Source organism: Somniosus microcephalus, chromosome 1 (genome assembly GCF_052327205.1).
Source record: "Somniosus microcephalus isolate GS21.2 chromosome 1, FLI_Smic_1.0, whole genome shotgun sequence".
Classification (NCBI taxonomy): domain Eukaryota; kingdom Metazoa; phylum Chordata; class Chondrichthyes; order Squaliformes; family Somniosidae; genus Somniosus; species Somniosus microcephalus.
Genome location: NC_140987.1, coordinates 386,965,130 through 386,985,415, shown reverse-complemented (window position 1 = coordinate 386,985,415; position 20,286 = coordinate 386,965,130). Strand labels below are relative to the sequence as shown.

Here is a 20,286-nt window from a genome sequence, read left to right as displayed (position 1 = left end):
CTGCTGATCTCTACTTGTGACTCCTATTAAAAAGCAGGGTGGACAGAGTAGGATCCAGCATGAATAGTCTACCAATGCACACTGCAAGCTCACACATGAAGCATGGTCACTTATGCAAGATACCAGAGGCACCATACCACAGTATCAGTCAGCTGCTCCAGGAGAGGAGGCAAGGCAAAGAATAAGACAGCAGAACTGACGCACCAAATATCTGACCTGCCAAGTCCAGAATTACACTCAGCGATAATGAAAGAAGACTGGTTAGAGCCTTCATGAAATAGATGAGGAAGCACATGTAAAAGTTAAAAATACATACTGGAGTTCTCAAGCTAAAACAGTATCTTCAACTATAGCTAATACGTGTGCAATCCTTGTAACACTTGCCCTAGAACTGCACTTTGGGGCCTCCTCAGTGCTGAAGGCAAATAGTTTGATTAACAGCTCAGAGCTCTGGGGGAATGAAACTGGTCTCCCTGTAATGGGAAGGTCTTCATTACTGAAGCATTAAAAGCACTGGAATAATAATTATAAGGGTTTACCGCACACCTTGGGAGAGACACAAGGTTGTACATTTGTGTGGACATGCACACAAGTACATGCACCTGCAATGCTGCATGTCACTGTTTGATCACTACTCTGTGCTGCTGCACAAAGTTACTTAATTCAAAACAAACTTGTGCAAAAATTGCCCAATTCCAGCATGACCGTATCTATTCCAAATCTCATTGAAAGTGCTGCTATTGTATAAGGCTTCCAATAGGACACTTTTCTAACATTAGCATACGTATTGTTGGGAATTATGATTAACAAATAAGCCCCAATTTTAAACCAACTCGCCTGGTGGGAACGGAGCGGATGAGTTTTGAAATGGTAGCTGGGTGGAAGCTGCTGCATTCCTGCCCCCGCCATTTTAACTACCAGGATTCAGGCAGCATGGCGGCCACCCGCCACAAACTGGCGGGGGGCTTAATTAAAATGTGAAAGTCGCGGACTGATGACATCACTGGCACAGTACCACGGTTTTACCTTGAAATCACAGGAGGCCCACACAACGCCAAACCAGGCCGGAAGCAGCACAATGGCCTGAAGAGGCCAAGATAAGTTTTGTTTTTAAAATTTTTTGTGAGGATTCCTTGTGGGTCAGGAGGAGCAGGAGTGCCTTCCCAACTCTGGTCTCTCCACTGCCTATGAGGCCCGGGAATTAAAATGGCTTGAGCCTCATGCCAAGGAGTCCATGGGGGAACCGCTCCCGCCTGCCCCAGGTTAAAAATCAGGGCTGTAACAACAAGTGCAAAAACAAGCAACTCCAGAGTTTTATTTAGCTCATCGTTTTTGAGCCCAGGCATGAAGTTTTCTCTAAGGGGTGGGCCTCTGAACACACATGCTGCAGCATGCACGCATGCTGCCTCGAGAGGCCTGCTAGGAATTGCTTCCACAGAAACATTTGCACTTTTTGCAATAAAAAATGCAAGGAGAGGAAGAGAAGGAGGAGAAAGATAGATGAGAAGAGAGCCGTCATCACACACAAGGACAGAGATTGGTTTCGGTTATTTACAGTCATGGGTGAACTTAAAAATAACTGGATGATAAATCATTTGCTCCACAGCTTCAAGATTTTGCTTCAACATAATTAGGTGGATCCGCTCCTGAGCAGCCCTTTCCCAGAGCTCGTCAATGATACCTCCACTTGGTCTCCGAGGAAGTGTCCCTGAAGAGAGATTTCTCTAACCGTTTCATACGGAGGGCCACCAGGGATTCTAAAACTAGATGTGCCCATGTAAGGCTTTCTGACTTTGCACAATGAAGACATTAACTGGCGATGAACCATTAAGACAGCTTTAAAAAAAATAAGCTCTGACATTTCGTCCAATCCTCCTAGGGCAATCTAGTCAAACACTAGGATTTAAAAAAAGTTTTATTCGTTTATGGGATGTGGGTGTCGCTGACAAGGCCGGCATTTATTGCCCATCTCTAGTTTCCCTTGAGAAGGTGGTGGTGAGCCACCTTCTTGAACCGCAAGGTACTCCCATGTGTTATTAGGGAGGGAGTTCCAGGATTTTGACCCAGCGACGATGAAGGATCAGCGATATACTTCCAAGTCAGGATGGTGTGTGACTTGGAGGGGAACATGGAGGTGGTGGTGTTCCCATGTGCCTGCTGTCCTTGTCCTTCTAGGTGGTAGAGGTCGCGGGTTTGGGAGGTGCTGCCGAAGAAGCCATGGCAAGTTGCTGCAGTGCATCTTGTGGATGGTACACACTGCAGCCACGGTACGCCGGTGGTGGAGGGAGTGAATGTTTAAGGTGGTGGATGGGGTGCCAATCAAGTGGGCTGCTTTGTCCTGGATGGTGTTGAGCTTCTTGAGTGTTGTTGGAGCTGCACTCATCCAGGCAAGTGGATGCCACTCGAACACTGCAACTTACACTAATCAAATTTGGCAAGAGATTTGTCCCAGGTGGTATCCAGGGCGGAGCCACATTCATAATATTTTACTTCTTGGTCATGGACGAACTTAACTCAAGTCAGCTTAACGTAAAATCTTCATATGGCACGTGCCCTTGGCATAGATCCCCTTATCCCATGTGCAACATTTACATGGGTACAGTTTAACAGGACTTCTTATGTGGCCATAAGGACTACATGTAGTTTCAATAAGCTGAGTCACAACCAAGGCAAATTGATCTATTTTCTCCCACAACTATTTGCAATGTAAAACCAGGAAGCAAATTCACTAGGTTCAGGCAAAAGTCCCAGCTTGAGGCAGGATTCTCAAGCCGAATTATGGGCTCGAATTATGGCCATTTATGATCAATAAACAGAAGATCTAGCCTTATGAGACAATGCAGCTGTTATAGTGACTAGGACAATAATATACCTGTACATGTCCGTAGTCTCATTTTTCTTTGTTCTCCTCTCCCTCCCTTCCTTTGCAGGAGAGACTTTTTTCAGATTGACAGGCACTTCCATTGACTAATTCATAGTAAGTGAATGGACTGACACGCAATGACACGGAGAACTTTCATCAAAATCAGTTCAGTGACACATGGGAGGCGGTCTCAGATTGCTGTGGAGGATAGTTCACTTATTTGAATGTGGATATTGAGTGACTGAAATACCCTTCTTAAAATGTCATCCTGGAGACAATTGTCAAAGGGTTTTATTGTATTGATAAAAGTCATCATTCCTTACTGAACTGAAACAACACTAACCAGCAGGGGGCACCAAGGTCCTCTTCCACCGGCAATTTTTTTCCCCACTTGGTAAGACACGATTAAATCAGCTCTAGTGCACAGTCGACAAACAGACTAACCTCCTTATGAAGCAACTTGGCCAGTAGCCTGTTTCCTGCTGTTTCGCTGCATGCAGACAGACACTTGCGTAACATGTTTACCCAGGAAGGCCTTTTCAACTGGGAGGGGTTAGCTAACACCAGCTCTTCTCCTTCTCTACTGGGTGTGGGCAGTTTGAAAACCCCAGAACCTGTTTCAGTTCCTGAACTAGAACCTCTTTCACCTTTATTTTCCTCGTAACATTGAAAAAGTTAAGAAAACTACACAAATGCCACACTCACCCCACCCACAGACGCAGTCTAAAGCATAAGCTTTCACTTGGATTTTGCAGATGGCGGATTTAATAAAACAGAGATGGTTTAATAAAGTTGATTGAAAGAATTGTTGACTAATGCTAAAAATAGAAACAGAGGAGTTTGGTGTCCATAGGTTGGGACATGGACCAAGAGGTAGTCCTGAATCATTAGTGAACTCTCAAGGAACCCTTTCATCAGTAGTGTTTTCAATGATAGTTTCTTTTTTTTTTAAACTACAGAACCTGGTCTGCACAGCCTTTGACACAAGTGAGTGTATTAGACAACATGCCAAGTGCACTGCAACGTGGCTTGCTGAACAAGTGTGGTGCTGCGTGATTTGGTGCGGCAACTGGGTGTGGTGCACTGTGACATGGTAATTGGGGCCTGCTGCACCGTGACAAGGCGTGGCAAGCAAGCACTGTGCATTGGAACATGGCAAATATCACTGTATGCAGATTCACTAGAGAAGCTAAACAACAGATTCTTGGGAGTAAACACATGATAATTACACCGGTGGGCTGGTGATGTCTAATTCACTTCTCTGCGATGTTATTTTGTGCCATATGTAACACACACACAAACTTATTTCAACATCAGTTTTAAGTCCTCAACAGAAAAGTGTTCGAGATGGTACGAATCACTGCCCTCTCTGTACCCACCTTTAGCATAGCTCTGTGAATAGGTGGTGGGAAATTCAACCCAACTGCAGAGCTGGTTAGACAGGGGTGATGTCAGGAACATAAGAAATAGGAGCAGGAGTAGGCCATTCGGCCCCTCGAGCCTGCTCCGCCATTCAACAAGGAAGCACTTCTTCACACAAAGGGTAGTGGAAATCTGGAACTCTCGCCCAAAAAAAGCTGTCGAGGCTAGGTCAATTGAAAATTTCAGAACCGAGATTGATAGAATTTTGTCATGCAATGGTATTAAGGAATATGGAACCAGGGCGGGTAAATGGAGTGGAGGTACAGATCAGGAGTAGGCCATTTAGCCCCTCAAGCCTGTTCTGCCATTCAATTAGCCATGATCTGATTGAGCGGCTAAATGGCCTACTCCTGTTGCATGTATTTTCTCCTTTCATCTCAGGTTAGTTCTGGGTAACCACGCCACCCTGTTTGGTTGGAAGAGCACAGACATCTGCAACTACAATTAGTAGCTGTTCCTAGGTGCCTTTCCACAGTATCCCAAGTTTGCCCGAAAACCCTCACTCTTGGAAACCCCCCCAATCACAAAAAGTCGATTAAGGTTAGTTGGGAATCAATGTTACAGCTATGGGGCTGCCCATGTCTTTGTCTGTAGGGTGATAGCATAATGCAGGGCAGTGTTGGACTAATCCTGCCGAAACTGGCCCCAACATCCAATCAACCATTTTAATCTCTAATTAGTCAGAGGAGTGTCCTGTGACCCTCTCCCACTGGGTGCACATGGGTGTCAGGCTCAGCTCTGATGCCCCCACAATTCAATAGCCTCCCAGTACTGACCATCCAAACTCAGAAATCAAGAATGGCTACTGTTCCGAGTTATCAGAGGACTGCTGGCAGTCGTTGAACCATATCCTAGCATGAATCAGCACCTTCAAGGTACGGAGGGGTATAAGAGGAAACAGAAATGTGTTTTCTTTTTAAAAAAGGGAAACTTGGGAAACCAAGTTGTCAAACTGCAGCATTATTGACGATAAATGATTTTGTTTGAAGAGGGCCTCATACTAGACTGGGTTTCGTCCCATTTCATTAGTAAAATGGATTTTGTTTAAAGAGAGGCTTAATAATCACTCTGTAGTAATGCTACCTTCACGCGTTGCCATGACGACTGCCACTTGCGACGCAGCATTCTATATTTAGTACTTTTTAAATAATGGACTCACATTCACACTGTTGGCCATGGACTGATAGAGAATCACAGCGTTTACAGCACAGGAACAGGATATTCGAGCCTGTGCTAGCACTTCAACTGCAGCTTTCTAATCTAATCCCACTTCCCCACCTTTTCCTCATGTGTCCCTTTATATTCTTCCTCTTCCAATATTTCTCCAAATCTCTTTGAAATAATCGGAGTTCTTGTTACCGGCAGGGAGCCTCACCCAGCAGGAACTCGCGGGCACGCTGCCTACAATATCTTGACCATTAAAATTAATGGTGGGACTGCACCCTCCATTTCCCAGTGGAAAGCCTCGCCAAAGGTAATGCAAATTCAGAATAACCAGTCCTATAGTCTCTGCCTCAACAGCCACTTGGGTACCATGGAGCAGGAAGCAGCTTAACATGCACATTCAGAAAACCTCATCTCCAATGCAGGTATTCTCCCAGAAACCGGAAAATTGATTTTTCCAGGAATCCACGTGATTCAAATCTTCTGCATGTTAATTAGTAGGTTAACTAATCAAGGGAGGAACATAAAAGAAAACTGAATGGCTCTCTGGATGCCTCAGTGGGTAAATGTATAAGATTCCAAATTCGATCCTTGTTCTGTGCATTGATCTGAGCAGTGGAAACACAACAGTGTTCCTGGGCTAGGAAGGAAAGGGGAGGGACACTATATCATGCTGCTTCTTCTTAGGCAGTCTCTCGGAACCGAGGATGACTTGCTTCCACATTAAAAATGAGTTTTCAGGTGACTGATGAGTCCAATGCGGGACCTACAGTCTCTTGTCACAGGTGGGGCAGACGGTGGTTGAAGGAGGCTTTGAGGGTGTCCTTGAAGCATTTCCTCTGCCCACCTGGGGCTCTCTTGCCATGTCGGAGCTCCGAGTAGAGCGTTTGTTTTGGGAGTCTCGTATCGGGCATGCGGACGATGTGACCCGTCCATCGGAGCTGATCATGCTAATCCTACAATGTCAGTAATAAATCAGTAAAACTGCACTGCTAATCTCACTGCAATGAAACTACTGCTACCACCAATAGCACAATGTCACTCGCAGACCAGTTCAACATCCAAGCACCATCACCATACGGGTTATATTTAAATATATAAGTGGTTAAAAAAAACAATAAACTACTCTGTAGGGTGAGGCTAATCTATAAAAAGGTCTGCTAAATCACATGCCTATATGCTTCATTCTCTTAAAATAGGGACAGCACTATGCTGAGAGCAGTGTACTACCCCACGAATCCTCCTTATTTCAGTTTTATGCCCCAATTTTATTCCCCCCTCTCCTGGAGGTGCTGACTCCTTGCTCAGGTATGGCTCCATGAGTGGCAGTTGCTCTCCAGGCCCTCTCGAAGCAGCCATTATTTGTGTGAGCCTCAACAGTGAATGTCAGCAGTCTATCTATCTGTGGAGTCATCATAGACCAGACGATTCTCGTCCTCGCCAGACATCTGTACACATGGACATCTAGTAGGGGCCACTGTATAGCAAATCAGGAGCAAGAACCCTGGCTGCTTTTTCCTTCCCTAATCTAGGGATCCTGCAGCCAACAGCAGTGTCCCTACCACTTACCCTGGTTGAGATCAGTTAACTCTGAGGATTGAACTTGCAACCTTTCTGGTCTCCATCATTTCTATTTGTTTTTCTCGTCCCACGGCCACAATGTCCCAGTTATTGCCTCCTCACGATCTATAGCTGCAATGCTGAGACAAAAAGTGGTGAGTGGCCCACTTTAACCTGTTCTCCAACAGTCCTCCCTGACTTTTAAAGTAAGAAAGTTCCTGGCCTCAGCTTTGTACATGACACCAGCTGTGGCCCAAGATCCCACCACAGGCATCGATCAAATTCTTACCCTTCGCTAGAACATTGCCTATTGCCAACTGTGCCACGTGGGTCATCTCCATGATTGTTACAAATATATTACAAGCAGAGAGCCACAACAAAACAGCCACTGCCCTTGGTTGTTCTCTTCACAACCTGCCTTAAACACTCACCCATATGGATCCTCCAGCAGCCGGGTCGGATCAATAGGCCACATGGAGTCCTCCCTAGAAAAATAGAAGCAAGTAACTCCGGTTAGTCACTTCAATCATGGTTCTCAACCCAATGCACACTCAATACACTGCAGATATCCTGCAACCAGAGAACTCACAAAAATAAATATGCTTCGTAGATCACTGCAGTTCCCGAGAAGTTGTGCCCATATAGAAGCCAGTTACATTTAGAAGGTTTGTTGCTCTTGTGTTCTCAAAACGAGGTGGGCCACTGGGCTTGTTCTGGTTAGAGAGCCCTACCAATAGATTCTCTTAGAAATTTCAGGTGCAAACACAATGCACTGCCCAACTAATGGAAAGTACAAATTCATGGTAGAGGCTAGATTATGTGGCAATGCACACCAATTAATTCGCACAGCATCCGATAACCAAAGAAGTGGACCACTACCGTCATTAACCACTAAAGCAAAAGGCATTGGTCTCATATGCAATTCTGGCAATTGGTATTTTGTAATAATTGCAACAGTAAAACAGAAGGCAGTAGCAGCAGACGGTGTGAATACTTACTCTCTCATAGCCCCCGATATGTTGAGAATGGCAGAGCTGCTCTCGTGAACGCTGTCGAAGGATATATTAGGGGAGTCATCGTCTTCCTCACTGTCAGTTTTAATCTCCATAGGGGACATGGGACTCTGATCAATTCTCACTGCAAAAACAAAGATCAATTACACAATGAAAGAGAGTAACTGGATACAGACACAAAGCCCGTTTGCTTTATATTTTACTGAAAACCAATAATATGATCTAATGGACAACTACACTAACCCACTTTTCCCAGGAAATCAAATTTGTGGAATTTCTCATTTCCTTTGACGACAACAACTTGTATTTATATAGCGCCTTTAACTATCCCAAAGCACTTCACAGGAGTGTTATCAAATAAAATTTGACACTGAGCCACATAAGGATAAATTAGGGCAGGTGACCAAAAGCTTAGTCAAAGAGGCAGGTTTTAAGGAGCATCTTAAAGGAAGAAAGAGAGGTAGAGAGGCAGAGAGATTTAGGGAGGGAATTCCAGAGCTTAGGGCCCAGGCAACAGAAGGCACGGCTGCCAATGGTGGAGCAATTAAAATTGGGGATGTTCAAGAGGCCAAAATTGGAGGAGCGCTGAGATCTCGGAGGGTTGTAGGCCTGGGGGGGATTACAGAGATAGGGAGGGGAGAGGTAATGGAGAGATTTGAAAACGAGAATTTTAAAATCGAGGCTTTGCTTAACCGGGAGCCAATGTAGGTCAGCGAGCACAGGGGTGATGGGTAAACGGGACTTGGTGCGAGCAGTGTTTTGGATGACCTTGAGTTTAGAGGGTACAATGTGGGAAGCCGGCCAGGAGTTCTTTGGGATAGTTAAGTCGAGAAGTAACAAAGGCACAGATCAAGTTTGCAGCCTTCCTTTGCTCCTAAAATCTGAAAAAAAAATTTTCAGTCACCTTAACCCTACTCCGAGTTATCTCATCTCTCCTACTGTTTCCAAGGTTGGTGGTGTCCTGTACTGTAAGGATGGCCCTATACTTCCTAAGTTTCTTAGGTATGCTGTTTTGCAAGGACAAGAGCATTGTGCCATGTAATACTCTGCTGCTCAGCTGAAGAGGTGCCTAAACTTGCCTGTCCCTTTAAGGCCACAAGATCTCAATGCTGTAGAAAGTCACATCCAGAGGTCGATTGTTTCTCAGTGGATCGATAGCACCCCCAAGGGCAGAAAACCCAGCAGGCAATGACTAGCTTTCTTACTCTCGGTTTCATACGTGACATTTTGAAGTGTAATGTCTTAAGTGCAACATTTGGCGAGTGATGGGCAACATTAGACAGAAAACCTTTACATATAGGTAGATCTAATTTAGAGCTGCAACAGGAACATGGTCTTCGATCCACTGTTGAGTGGTCCTCTGAAGAGTTGTTTTGTCTTTAAACTGAAAGATTCTTGTTAATTTTATCTTCTGTTTTTGGTATTCATTTTTAATGATGAAAGAAAAATGAGCCAATATCAGCAGAAAATACCTGTTCCCCCTTAGTACCACTATTGTATAGGAATCAAATTTAGCTTTAAAATCCTTTCATTTGTCTGCTGTTTTTTGCGACATTTTGTTCAGATAGTTGGTGTTCATAACACAGAGGCTATTGCCCGGTGAGATCAACAGTGTAAAGAAATCGATAAAGTACTGATATTCTCAACTCTGTAGGCTCATTCTGCTCTCTCACTCATCATCTCAGTAGCACTTCCAGACCTCCATCCTCCTGAGCGATTGAGTGCATCATGTGATGTGGCACAAGGCCGTACAGACCAGGAAAGTCCGAGGTTTAATCCTTTGTTTTCTACTGAATTAGTAGAGTGGCAGTAGACACTATAATTGACCTTTATGTTTCATGCTCTGAAGACTATCCAGTGAGCACTAGTGCCTTCAATGTCACCATTAAGAAATGTAAGAAATCACACAACACCAGGTTATGGTCCAACAGCTTTATTTGAAATCACAAGCTTTCGGAGCGCTGCTCCTTCGTCAGGTGACTCCGAAAGCTTGTGATTTCAAATAAAGCTGTTGGACTATAACCTGGTGTTGTGTGATTTCTTACATTTGTCCACCCTAGTCCAACACCGGCATCTCCACACCATGACCATTAAGAAAGAATGACTTGCATTTATATAGCACCTTTCACGACCAACGGACGTCTCAAAGCGCTTTACAGCCAATGAAGTACTTTTGAAGTGGAGTCACTGTTGTAATGTAGGAAACGTGGCAGCCAATTTGTGCACAGCAAGCTCCCACAAACAGCAACGTGATAATGACCAGATAATCTGTTTGTTTTTGTTATGTTGGTTGAGGGATAAATATTGGCCAGGACACTGGGGATAACTCCCCTGCTCTTCTTCGAAATAGTGCCATGGGATCTTTTACGTCCACCTGAGAGAGCAGACGGTTTAACGTCTCATCCGAAAGACGGCACCTCCGACAGTGCAGCACTCCCTCAACACTGCACTGGAGTGTCAGCCTAGCTTTATGTGTTCAAGTCCCTGGAGTGGGACTTGAACCCACAACCTTCTGACTCAGAGGCGAGTGTGCTACCAACTGAGCCACAGCTGACACCAAGAGCCTTGAGAGGAGAGGATACAATATTTACCCCTCCCCACCCCCATCAGGTCCCAACAGCTCTTTGGGTAAATGCACCTCATGGTGAGTCATAAGACTAGGAAGCTTCTAGGTGCATCCCTGGACTTTGCTGAGTTATTGGAGCACAGCCAGGACAGTAGCAACACTTCGATGGAGGGTGCTACAACTGTCCTCACTGTTCCTGATCAGCAGGCAAAAGTAGTTGCCAAAATTCCCACCTCCCCAGTGGTACACGAATCATGGGGACTTTCTGATCAACACTTTTAACATTAAAAAAAGAGGCATTTTAAGAACAAGATAATAAAAATGTTTCCACTTGTCAATACGGCAGTGGATTTCAAACCTATACAGTTATTCTTCCTCACGCGTGAATGGGCAAAGAGCAGTCTGCAGCAGAATGACATAAATCAGATTGCCAAGTAATCGATGATACGATGCAGTGCACTTCAACCCATTGCATGGTGCAGCTCCATGCTTGAGCCACACAGGATTGCCTGCTGTAATGATGATGTGCGCTGCTTCTAGTGCCTTGCTTAGCTGGTGCACTGTCGATGTAGCAGCTCAGGAGGCCGAGTCTGCCCGTTAAACGTGGTGAGGATTTTTTCTCCATATATGACAGAAAGTGCAGCTTGGTTTTGATCCTCTCTCACATATCAATTTTTTTTTTTTTTTTGAATAGCATGCCAACACCCACTGCCCAAGCTCACACTGCTACTTGAGTTATGGGGCAGCAGACTGCTGGGCCTAGAAATTCAGTGCCCTTAGCACCGATTTTGCGGCGCTAGAGGGCCTAGCGCTGCAATTGGCGCCGGTTCCTAAATTGCCTGGGGCCCTTCCGCGGCGGTAGACCGGTAGCGCTGCGCCGGCACCGATGACGTCATCGGTGTGCGCAGCGTCCCGGTTGCCGTGGTAACCCGGCCCCAAGCCGAAATTCATTTGCGGCCGCCTCGCCAGTGGCAGCCGCAACTAAGACTCCGGCAAACGAGTGTTGCCGGAGTCTGCGCCGGCGCTTTAAGGAGGCGCAGCGGCCGGCCGCTTTCCCGCCGGCCGCCTGCCCGCAGCTCCCTCCCCGGACTTCTCCCCCCCGCCCCCCGGAACAGATGCAAGCCCGGCACTTGTCCGAGGTGCCGGGCTCATTTTTGAAGAGATTTGCGCGGGCCGCGGCCGGGTGCAGGCAGCTCCTCCTTAACGGAAGGAGGAGGCCTGCACTTCCCGAGCCTGCCGCACCGCAGCGGGTGCCGCAGCGCCGGAATAGCGCCGCAATGCGGCGCGTTGCGCCAGTTTTCAGGCGCTAAAACCCTTCAGTAGCGCCGGCAGCCATTTGGGCGCGGCGCTACTGAATTTTTGGCGCGCGCAAAGGGACTTAGCGCCGGCGCTAACTTCCGGCACTAAAGCCCTGGCGCGGCGCAAACTCAATTTCTAGGCCCTGATGTCCAAGCACATTGCAGTCAGGCAGCAAAGATTAGGGAAAGAACACAAAACAAACAGGAGGGGAAATGATGTATTAATTGGGAAATTTAGTCTTTTGGCCCATGGATGCCAAACATAAACCTGAACGTGTGCAAAGTATACCCAAACCTCCAGTACTTGATTAATACATGTACCTGACAGACAGCACACACAGGAGATCGTGGTTATAACTAACGCTGTCAAAAATAACCTCAATGTGCAATTTTAGCCAAAAAGCTTCTATAGAATTAGGATAAAATATCTTTAGCTGGTCCTCTGTTCCTCAAACAATCACAGAGGAAATTATGTTGAAAGGCAGCGACAGTTGCTGCTTGATTGCACTGTCTTCATCTCTTCTTCCTGTCAGGAAGTGCCACATCTCTGCCATTTTACCAGACTCAGATCTAAAGCAACACTTTCACATGGACTTGGCCATAACTATTTATCCCATCAAACATTTACTACAGCATCACAGCTGAAGCAATCACACGGCTGGAAAATGCTGCAGATGAGCACACAAGCACAACTTGTATTTATAGAGCGCCTTTAACCTAGTAAAACATCCCAAGGCGCTGCACAGGAGCAGTTACCAAACAAAATTTGACAACAAGCCACATGAGATATCAGGGCAGGTGACCAAAAGCTTGGTCAAAGAGGTAGGTTTTAAGGAGCATCTTAAAAGGAGGAGAGGCGCGGAGAGGTTTAGGGAGAGAATTTCAGAGCTTTGAACCTAGGCAGCTGAAGGCACGGCCGCCAATGGTGGAGCGATTAAAATCAGGGACGCGCAAGAATTGGAAAAGCGCAGCAATCTTGAAGGGTTGTGGGGCTGAGGAGATAGGGAGGAGCGAGGCCATAGAGAGATTTGAAAACAAGGATGAGAATTTTTAAATCGAGGTGTTGCCGGACTGGGAGGCAATGCAGGTCAGCGAGCAATGGGGTGATGGGTGAACGGGGACTTGGTGCAAGTTAGGATATAGGTAGCAGAGTTTACATAGGGTAGAATGTGGAAGGCCGGCCAGGAGAGCATTGGAATGGTCAAGTCTAGAGGTAACAAAGACATGTATGAGGATTTCAGCAGATGAGCTGAGGCAGGGGCGGTGACGGATGATGTTACGGAGATGGAAGTTGGCCAGTGATACCAGGTGTTTTTAGTTTACAAATCGTTCTTTAGGCTAAAAGTTTAAGCACATTCAGTTCTTCAAACATAGCAGGCTGTGCTTTATATTCTTCCTTCCCGCCCCTCCAAAAATTCTCACTTCCCTCCAATTTTCTACTGTCCTCTCCTGAAAGTATTGACTGATTTTAGTGTACGACTACAGTTATAATGCCAATTGTACATCAATGCAACATGGTTTTGGGTGCACATCGACATGGAAATGGCAGTATAACTTGGGAGTCAGAGGTCATCTCACTCCACTGCAACAAAATCAAGTTTAACAGGTGCTGAGGTGGCCTGTTGTACCACGAGTACTTTATAAAAGTGCAATCATAGCTATACATTAGAATTCTGGTTTTGCCAGCTGCACCACTCTACAGCTACTGGTTTTAGCCAGGTAGCACAGTATTACTAGTCTAAAGTCCATATTTACCAGCTACCCTCCAGTATCTTACTCATTAGACTATTCTTCATGTATGAGACTAGACACTAAGGCCTAGAGTTTCCTCTAGTTTTTTCAGCGCAATTCGCCCAAAATCGGCCAAATCAGTGCAAAAGATCAGGGAATTTCAAGCGCAAAGTACGTCTGGCGCAAGTAGAGTTTCTGCGATCTTTTGCGCCAGTTTAATAAACATTGCACTAGAAGCCAACCACAAAACTGGCCATGCGCCCAGCTCAAATTAATCACTATTAATTTCCGCTAATTGCGCCAGTTTGCAGGCCTTCGAGGAGGCTCTAAAAATGAAGGCTTTTTTTTTTTAGGCGCAAGGACACTAAGGGGCACCTGTTAAAAGTTTTTAAATATTAAAATGCTTTGAATTTACAAAGAAACTGACACTAATGTAATCTGTACACTAATGTAAATGGTTCCGTATAGCTTTAACGTCATTTTCAGTCATTTAAAATCGGGTTACTCACAGATGGTGGGTAGACAGTCTGATTAAAAATGCTTATTTTTTGTGATAAACCCATTTTCAGCTGTATTAATCAAACTGCACCAGGTTACTACTCAAATATATCACGGAATATTTTTTAATGCAAAAATGTTTTTTTTTTAAATGACGTTCTAAAAGGCTACCCAATTACACTGGTTCATGGAAGATTTTATGTTCAGCGATATGCAAATGAGTGAATGGAAACTTGAGCCAAAAAAAATAAATTTCTTAAAACAAGTGCAATTTTGAGGGCAATTTGCGCTCAGCTCGCCGAATGCGCTGAAAGTGGAAACCCTTGGCCCAAGTGTTGGCAGCCTCAACACATCCCGAAGCACCACAGCCAATGGAGAATTTTTGAAGTGTAGTCAGTTTTGTAATGTCAACAAACACAGCAGCCAATTTGCAAACAGCAAGATCCCACGAACAGCAATAAAAGACAAGGTTGAGGAAGGAACGGTGGCCAGGACATCAGGAGAACTGCTCTTCCTTGAAGTCTTTTACACCCACCTGAGCAGACAGATTGCGCCTCGGTTTAATGTCTCATCCAAATAGCGGCCCGGCCCCTCTGACAGTGTACAGGATGTCAGCCTCTGGGGTGGGATGTGCTCAAGTCTCTGGGGTGGGATTTGAACCCTTGACCTTCTGACTCAGAGGCAAGAGTGATACCACTGAGCCAAAGCCAACACATCCTGAGCTAGCAATTAGGAGCAGAAACACTTTTTTTCTTTCCCCACCCTGATCCAGGGGTATTAAGGGCAACTGTATGTCAGAGTATCAGTAAATAGACCTTCAGTAGATCATATCAGTAGTGTACTGCATGGCTGTTTCTGCCCAAAATATACATTTGAAATTTAAAGTATTATAGTAACTGACTAACTATAATTATAACACATTCCCTAGCACACTGCAGCTGTACTGATTATCACCATAAGAAAACACACACCCAAATTTAAGCACATTGTAGTTTGCAAGTAGGGATAACTCCCAGCAATTACAACTCAAAAACATCTTGAAATAGAAATGAAGGTGTGTTATTTTGAAATGGCTACAAAGTTTTGCAAAATTACTATAATTACAATATTTACAATGTGAATATTTAAAAAAAAAAATAGGTACAGTCTCTTAAAAATATATATATATTGACAACCCAGCTGGACTTTCAAAGCAGAATGAAGTCTTGTATTTGGTTGTGGTTGTTGCAGGCCAATCATCTCAGCCCCAGAACATTGCTGTAGGAGTTCCTCAGGGCAGTGTCCTAGGCCCAACCATCTTCAGCTGCTTCATCAATGACCTTAGCTCCATCATAAAGGTCAGAAGTGGGGATGTTCGCTGACGATTGCACAGTGTTCAGTTCCATTCACAACTCCTCAGATAATGAAGTAGTCCATGTCCACATGCAGCAAGACCTGGACGATGTTCAGGCTTGGGCTGGTAAATAACATTTGTGCTACACAGGTGCCAGGCAATGACTATCTCCAACAAGAGAGCGTCCAACCACCGCCCCTTGACATTCAACGGCATTACCATTGCCGAATCCTCCACCATCAACATCCTGGGGTCACCATTGACCAGAAACTAAACTGGACCAGCCACATAAATACTGTGGCTACAAGAGCAGGTCAGAGGCTAGGTATTCTGCGGCGAGTGACTCACCTTCTGACTACCCAAAGCCTTTCTACTATCTACAAGGCACAAGTCAGGAGTGTGATGGAATACTCACCACTTGCCTGGATTAGTGCAGCTCCAACAACACTCAAGAAGCTTGACACCATCCGGGTCAAAGCAGCCCGCTTGATTGGCACCCCATCCATCACCTTAAACATTCACTCCCTCCACCACCGGCATACCGTGGCTGCAGTGTGTACCATCTACAAGATGCACTGCAGCAACTCGCCAAGTCTTCAACAGTACCTCCAAAACCCGCGACCTCTACCACCTAGAAGGACAAGGGCAGCAGGTGCATGGGAACACCATTACCTCCAAGTCACACACCATCTTGACTTGGAAATATATCACTCTTCCTTCGTTGTCGCTCGGTCAAAATCCTGGAACTACCTCCCTAACAGCACTTTGCGAGTACCTTCAGCACACAGGCTGCAGCGGTTCAAGAAGGTGGCTCACAACCACCTTCTCAAGGGCAATAAATGCTGGCCTTGCCAGTGACGCTCACATCCCAGGAACGAATAAAAAAAAAATTTCAAACAGCAGGGCATCGACAAAATTGTTCCATCACACAATTGTTCCACCAAAATGTACACTGGATGGGAGACTTCACTGGCAATCACCAAGAGTGGCTCGGTAACACCACTACTGACCGGGTCCTGAAGGACATAGCTGCCAGACTGAGCCTGCAGCAGATGGTGAGAGAACGAACACAAGGGAAAAACCTACTTGACCTCGTCCTCACCAATCTACCTATCGTAGATGCATCTGACCATGACAGCATTGGTAGCAGTGACCACCGCACAGTCCTTATGGAGAAGAATTCCCGTCTTCACACTGAGGACACACTCCATCGTGCTGCATGGCACTACCACCGTGCTAAATGGGATAGATTCAGACCAGATCTAGCAGCTCAAAACTGGGCATCCATGAGATGCTGTGGGCCATCAGCAGCAGCAGAATTGTATTCCACCACAATCTGTAACCTCATACCCTCACTCTACCATTAACATCATGCCAGGGGACCAACCCTGGTTCAATGAGGAGTGTAGAAGAGCATGCCAGGAGCAGCACCAGGCTACCCTAAAAATGAGGTGCCAACCTGGGGAAGCTGCAACACAGGACTACATGCATGCTAAAAAGCAGAAGCAGCATGCTGTAGACCGGGCTAAGCGATCCCATAATCAACGGATCAGATCAAAGCTCTGCAGTCCTGCCACATCCAGTCGTGAATGGTGGTGGACCATTAAACAACTGACGGGAGGAGGAGGCTCCAAGAATATCCCCATCCTCAATGATGGTGGAGCCCAGCACGTGAGTGCAAAAGACAAGGCTGAAGCATTTGCAACCATCTTCAACCAGAAGTGCCGACTGGATGATCCATATCAGCCTCCTCTCCTGAGGTCCCCACCATCACAGAAGTCAGTCTTCAGCCAATTCGATTCACTCCACGTGATATCAAGAAACGGCTGAGTGCACTGGATACAGCAAAGGCTTTGGGCCCTGACAATACCCTGGCTGTCGTGCTGAAGACTTGTGTTCCAGAACTAGCTGCTCCTCTAGCTGTTCCAGTACAGCTGCAACATTGGCATCTACCCGACAATGTGGAAAACTGCCCAGGTATGTCCTGTCCACAAAAAACAAGACAAATCCAATCCAGCCAATTACCACCCCATCAATCTACTCTGAATCATCAGCAAAGTGATGGAAGGTGTCATCGACAGTGCAATCAAGCAGCACTTACTCACCAATACCTGCTCACCGATGCTCAGTTTGGGTTCCGCCAGGACCACTCGGCTCCAGACCTCATTACAGCTTTAGTCCAAACATGGACAAAGGAGCTGAATTCCAGAGATGAGGCGAAAGTGACGGCCCTTGACATCAAGGCAGCATTTGACCGAGTGTGGCATCAAGGAGCCCTAGTAAAACTGAAGTCAATGGGAATCAGGGGAAAGACTCTCCACTGGCTGAAGTCATACCTAGCACAAAGGAAAATGGTTGAGGTTGTTGGAGGCCAATCATGTCAGCCCCAGGACATCGCTGCAGGAGTTCCCCAGGGCAGTGTCCTCGGCCGAACCATCTTCAGCTGCTTCATCAATGACCTCCCCTCCATCATAAGGTCAGAAGTGAGGATGTTAACTGATGATGATTGTATCGAGTTCAGCTCCTTTCGCAACTCCTCAGATAATGAAGCAGTCCATGCCCACATGCAAGACCTGGATGACGTTCAGGCTTGGGCTGATAAGTGGCAAGTAACATTTGTGCCAGACAATGACTATCTCCAACAAGAGAGAGTGTCTAACCACCTCCCCTTGACATTCAACGGCATACAAACATACGAAATAGGAGCAGGAGTAGGCTACTTGGCCCTTCGAGCCTGTTCCGCCATTAAATAAGATCATAGCTGATCCGATTACTCCACATTCCCGCCTACCCCCGATAACTTTTCACCCCCTTGCTTACCAAGAATCTATCTACCTCTGCCTTAAAAATATTCAAAGACTCTGCTTCCACCGCCCTCTGAGGAAGAGAGTTCCAAAGACTCACGACCCTCTGAGAAAAAAATTTCTCCTCATCTCTGTCTTAAATGGGCGACCCCTTATTTTTAAACAGTGATCCCTAGTTCTAGTTTCTCCCACAAGAGGAAACATCCTCTCCACATCCACCCTGTCCAGACCCCTCAGGATCTTATATGTTTCAATCAAGTCACCTCTTATTCTTCTAAACTCCAGCGGATACAAGCCTAGCCTGTCCAACCTTTCCTCATAAGACAACCCGCCCATTCCAGGTATTAGTCTAGTAAACCACCTCTGAACTGCTTCCAACGCATTTACATCCTTCCTTAAATAAGGAGACCAATACTGTACACAGTACTCCAGATGTGGTCTCACCAATGCCCTGAATAACTGAAGCATAACCTCCTTACTTTTGTATTCAATTCCCCTCGCAATAAACAATAACATTCTACAGTAAACTCTTTCTTATCCGGCACCTATGGGACCAGAATGGTGCCAGTTGATGAAAAATTTTGGATAACAGAGAGTTATACCTACCAAGGCAATTTTTAACACAAACAAAAATAAAAACCACTGACTAACTCGGCCACCGCGGGAGACTCGGACTCGGCAAAACGAGTGCTGGATGGATTCGGCAAGATTACCGGTTATCTATTTTGCCGGTTATTAAAGAATTCCGGATGATTAAGTGCTGTTTAAACAAGAGTTTACTGTATTAGCTTTCTTAATTACTTGCTGTATCTGCATAGTAACCTTTTGCGATTCATGCACTAGGACACCCAGATCCCTCTGCATCTCAGAGCTCTGCAATCTCTCACCATTTAGATAATATGCTTCTTTTTTATTCTTCCTGCCAAAATGGACAACTTCACATTTTCCCACATTATACTCCATTTGCCAGATCTTTGCCCACTCACTTAACCTATCTATATCCCTTTGTAGTCCTTTTGTGTCCTCTTCATAATTTACTTTCCTACCTATCTTTGTGTCATCAGCAAATTTAGCAACCATACCTTCGGTCCCTTCATCCAAGTAATTTATATAAATTGTAAAAAGTTAAGGCTCCAGCACTGATCCCTGTGGCACACCACTCGTTACATCTTGCCAATCAGAAAATGACCCATTTATGCCTACTCTCTGTTTCCTGTTAGCTAGCCAATCTTCTATCCATGCCAATATGTTGCCCCCTACACCATGAGCTTTTATTTTCCGCAATAGCCTTTGATGTGGCACCTTATCAAATGCCTTCTGGAAATCTAAGTACAGTACATCTACTGGTTCCCCTTTATCCACAGCACGTTACTTCCTCAAGGAACTCCAATAAATTGGTTAAACATGATTTCCCTTGTACAAAACCATGTTAACTCCGCCTGATTACTTTGAACTTTTCTAAGTGCCCTGCTATAACGTCTTTAATAATAGCTTCTAATATCTTCCCTATGACAGATGTTAAGCTAACTGGCCTGTAGTTTCCTGCTTTCTGTCTCCCTCCCTTTTTGAATAAAGGAGTTACATTCGCCATTTTCCAATCTAATGGAACCTTCCCCAAATCTAGGGAATTTTGGAAAATTAAAACCAACGCATCAACTATCTCACTAGCCACTTCTTTTAAGAACCTAGGATAAAGTCCATCAGGACCCGGGGACTTGTCAGCCCGCAGCTCCAACAATTTGCTCAGTACCACTTCCCTGGCGATTATAATTTTCTTGAGTTCCTCCCTCCCTTCCATTTCCTGATTTACATCACCAAATTCCCCAACATCCTGGGGGGTTTCCATTGACCAAAAACTTAACTTAACCAGTCACATAAATACTGTGGCTACAAGAGCAGGTCAGAGGCTGGGTATTCTGTGGTGAGTGTCTCACCTCCTGACTTCCCAAAGCCTTTCCACCATCTACAAGGCACAAGTCAGGAGTGTGATGGAATACTCTCCACTTGCCTGGATGAGTGCAGCTCCAACAACAC

The 20,286-nt window shown here is 45.5% G+C and overlaps 1 protein-coding gene across 3 annotated transcripts in view; it reads right to left on the bottom strand.

Annotated features, from left to right (window-relative positions):
* LOC147125080 (Krueppel-like factor 12) overlaps positions 1 to 20,286 on the bottom strand; it is a 220,216-nt gene that overhangs the window by 23,122 nt on the left and 176,808 nt on the right. For all 3 annotated transcript variants that reach the window (XM_085997074.1, XM_085997090.1, XM_085997082.1), the window contains 2 exons: positions 8,008 to 8,146; positions 7,441 to 7,494 (listed from right to left, as the gene is read on the bottom strand). In XM_085997074.1, coding sequence (XP_085853200.1) covers positions 7,441 to 7,494; positions 8,008 to 8,146 — 193 coding nt within the window. The remainder of the gene's footprint in view (positions 1 to 7,440; positions 7,495 to 8,007; positions 8,147 to 20,286) is intronic.